Genomic DNA, 4,314 nt, shown 5'->3' with positions numbered 1-4,314 from the left:
AATTTTAAAAATTGTTCATGTTTCGAAAGATGTTCGGAAATTGTTTGTGTTTCGAAATCTTGTTCACTTTCAAAAAAAATGCTCAAATTTCGTTCTCAAATTCCAAAACTATTCGGGATTTTAAAATTGTTCTCATTTTTTAATAAAAGTTTCACATTTTTTCAGAAAATATTTCATATATATGTACGCTACTGTGTATTCTTATATATTTCTCGCTAGGAAATAACACAAGCCGTTGTTGGTTGAAGTGGCTATTGGCATGTGTTTTTCAGTTGGGAGGTCTTGAGTTCAAATCCTCAAAACCTCTCCCTTTTCCATGTATTTATTTTTAGGTTGAGCTTATATTGAACGTGGTAGCTTAATGGGCCGGCCCAGCACCTGTGGAATTTGTATACGAGACGTAGACGTGCTTTAAAAAAAGACCAACTGCTAAAAAAAGATTTTAAGAAAAGACATCCTGCCCTTTGTTATGAAAGGGTATGGGATAACCTGAGCCCTCGATGTGTTTAGGGGGGTTGTACTGAAGCGGAAGTGAGATAATTATCACGACGCTTACATCTTGTTTCATCTTCGTTTAGTGTGGCATCATTCAATACTTGGACAGCTTCCTATACTCCCAGGTATGCTTCATCTTGTTCATAACTCTCTGCTGCATGGCATCTATGCAACTCAAGAAAGCACATCTCCAAATCTTCCATAAAAACAGTGTACCAAACCATAGCCACAAACCAGAAACTGTTCCAGCAATCACTGAGTAGTACATCCAAATGGCTTCAAGATCTTGATCTGAAGTGGTCGTCAGACTTGAACTATTTTTACACGAAATGTTCAACAGAGAGCCACAAAGTCCCAGGTTATTGCTATAAATTGATGGGTCATCCAATGTTTGGAGTTGATTGCCTGTAGGTATCTCTCCTGATAAAAGGTTGTTCGAGAGATTAAGACAGCAGAGGAATACCAGGTTTGATATGCTAGGAGGAATAGGACCGGATAGCTTGTCCCACGAGAGGTCAAGGGATTCTAACCACTTCAAATTGCCAATGTCCTTGGGGATACCACCAGAAAGATAGTTTCCTGACATATTTAGTAACTGGATGCCTCTAAGACTTGTCAACTCTGAAGGGATTTCACCAGAGAGAGAATTGCCAGAGAGGTCAATACCAGTTACAAATGCATCTCTTCCTTGAAAGGTGTACTCCCGTCCCTTCCAAACTATATCCATGTGGCCATAAAAATCATCATGCTGGGTATATAATATGTCCATTATTATAACCGGCGGCATCATGGATGTCTGTCTCATCAGGGAAAAGTTGGCGAAATTTTGTGGTATGGAACCTACAAAATTATTTTCAGCTAGATCAAGCAGTTGGAGATTAGACAGCTGTGATAGCTGCCAGGGAATACTTCCATTGAACATGTTTGATCGCAGTCCAAGGATCCTCAACAAAGGATTGCTTTTCCCTATCCACGGAGGAATTGCGCCAGACATCTTATTATTCCCGAGATCCAAAATGACAAGGTTATTGAAGTTCTTCAACACTGCTGGAAAGCAACCCGTGAAGTTGTTGTTTGACAGGTGCAGCGAGCTTAGCACAGAACTATAGTGACCCGAGGTTGGAACTTCCCCACCAAAAGCATTGCTCGACAAATCCAAGGATTGCAGTTCTCCCAAGTTCCACAAGCAACCAGGGAGATCTCCAAATATTTGATTCTTTGATAGATCCAGGACTTGTAGCATTATTAGGTTACAATAGGCAGACAATGATTCTCCAAAGACGCTGTTGTTGTTGTCGACCACATTAATAATCGTCGACTGCCTGCTGTGGACATTAGGAGTGATACCAGTGAACTTGTTTCCAGACAAGGAGAGAACAAGAAGATTCCTCAGATAGGAGATGGCCATAGGAAGCTCACCCTCGAGACGGTTGTCACTGATGTCAAGTGAGCGCAACTTTGTTAAATTGCCGATAGTAGGTGGTATTGTTCCAGTAAGGTGATTCTTGGCCAAATCCAGCAATTCCAAGTTTACCATGTTTCCCATCTCCACCGGGATCGAGCCAGTAAAGTTATTTCCAGAGAGGCTGAGAAGATATAACGCCTCGGAGTTGCTGAGCTGCGATGGGATGCTTCCAGCTAACAAGTTGTTTGTAACATTGAAGTACTTAAGGTTTGTCCAGTTTGTAAACATCTCTGAGGGGATGGTACCATTGATATTGTTGTCCCCTACACTGAAATACACCATTGTTTGCACCCTGAGCTGCGATGGGATGCTTCCAACTAACAAGTTGTTTGCAACATTGAAGTACTTAAGGTTTGTCCAGTTCGTAAACATCTCTGAGGGGATGGTACCATTGATATTGTTGTCCCCTAGACTGAAATACATCATTGTTTGCACCCTGGCAAAAGATAGTGGCAAGCTTCCAAATAAATGATTCCCTTCCAGGAACATGTACTCGAGACTAGTAAGGTTCCCCAGCTCAGGTGGAAGAGTAGAAACCAAATCAGCATCATTTATGTAGAGATACTGGAGGGAATGGAGCTGCCCGAGTGAGGCAGGGATTGACCCGCCAAGTGGGTTGTTGTAAAGGATCAGCCATCGCAGTGCAGACATCATCCCCAGCTCCTCTGGGATTCCTCCTGTGAGATTATTATTCTCGAGACGTAGTGTCTCGAGCTTTTGGAGCCTTGAGAATGAGCGAGGTATCGAGCCAAAGAATCCATTAGCGGATAGATTCAAGTACCTCAACCTTGGGACCATCTCTGGCAGTGAAGCTGGTAACGGCCCTGAGAAGGTGTTACCGGATAAATCGAGGGATCTCATCCCCACATTCGTGGAGTTGATGATGAATTGTGGGAAGGCACCACTGAGATTATTATTAGCTAGAGATAACAACTTCAAACTCGACATAGGTGAGAAGTTGGCATATTCTGGGTTGGTCAAGTGGTTATTTCGCAAATCTAACCTAACAATCTTTGGGAGGTGACTGAGTTGGTAGGGGATGGCACCAACAAGATTGTTATAGCTCAAGTCCAGAATGGTGAGGACGAGAAACAGGGAGATGTTTGCTGGGACAAGGCCAACAAGGTTGTTGCTGTTGAGGTTGAGCGCGGTGAGGTTCTGGAACGCTGGAGAGTAGAAGGCATGAAGCGTACCATGGAGCCCCGCGTTGGGAAGATGGAGCTCGGTGACATGTCCGGCAGCATCACAGGTGATGCCGAACCAAGAGCAGGTAGGGTTGGCAATCGACCATGAGGATAGTGACTTGGTGCTGCCAATCAAAGTGGATTTCCATCGGAGAAGGGCTTCTGCTTCCGGGTTGATCGCCTTGGATGTGCATATCAGCAGGAAAACTGAGACGCATAAGAGTTTCTGCAGCACCATTTCTTGCAGTTGGATTGTTGGTAAAAATGACAAGTTGCAGGTTGATGTTGTTTATTGCCTTCAGATTTAGAGGTAGAAATACATTGTAGAGCTGTCGCTGGACGAACATATGCGTACAGAGACTTCAGACTTGGGGTCATCGTGCGAGGAAAATATCAAATCCACCAGTGCTTTGAGGCCACAATCTTGGGCATCCCAATGCCCGGCCTCACAGTGAAGTGATTACTATTCTCCAGTAAGGTGAAGACCGGAGATGTATGTGCTTCTGGTTGCCGTGAACACAGGGCCAAACCAACTGTCAAATCACCCAGTCACTCTCTATGACTGAACCTCCAGAACTGAACAGACATCACACATTTTTGTAAGTACCACGGTGGGAACAAAACAGAGGCAGAAATTACCAAAAAGGGTTTCCCTCCGCTTTGTATTCCAAAGCAATCAACACCGATACAAGGATCGCTGGGGCGAACAGCACAACAAGCCCCCCCCAAAAAAAGAAGAAACAAATGCCAACAACGGCAGCTCGACAAAGCGCGGATGACCCGCCACCGCTACGCCCTCCAGAAACAAACCACCACAACCCGAGGCTCCGAACCGCCGCGTACCGAGCAGCACCTCCAAGAAGGAATGCGACGCCAACGACGCTGCTGCCCGGACATGTCCTAGAGTTTCCCCCGGCATGCGGAGGGAGGTGGGGGATGGATATCACCGACACCCTCCAGGAAGGGATGGTGTCACCGCATCGGAGCCGAAGAACCGGCAAGAATTTCTCCCGCACTCCATCCCCACCGCCCAACGGACCGGAGCCGACCAGCCAGACCGCCGCCCACCACCATGCGTCATCGCGGTTGCGCCGCCACCCACGCGCCTCACTGCGGACACCAACACGAGGCCAAGAGGACCGGAGAGAAGCGCCCCGCGGTGGGAGAAGC

General features: G+C 46.0%; 1 protein-coding gene across 1 annotated transcript; it reads right to left on the bottom strand.

Annotated features, from left to right (window-relative positions):
- Window positions 1-563: 563 nt before the first annotated feature.
- On the bottom strand, window positions 564-3,570 carry LOC123133892 (probable leucine-rich repeat receptor-like protein kinase At1g35710). The gene has a single exon (XM_044553282.1). It carries the CDS (start codon window positions 3,380-3,382, stop codon window positions 590-592), a length of 2,793 nt encoding a protein of 930 aa, XP_044409217.1. The 5' UTR covers window positions 3,383-3,570; the 3' UTR covers window positions 564-589.
- Window positions 3,571-4,314: the final 744 nt, after the last annotated feature.

The sequence above is a fragment of the Triticum aestivum genome, chromosome 6B, assembly GCF_018294505.1.
Source record: "Triticum aestivum cultivar Chinese Spring chromosome 6B, IWGSC CS RefSeq v2.1, whole genome shotgun sequence".
Classification (NCBI taxonomy): Eukaryota; Viridiplantae; Streptophyta; class Magnoliopsida; order Poales; family Poaceae; genus Triticum; species Triticum aestivum.
This window is presented reverse-complemented; position numbering and strand designations above follow the sequence as displayed.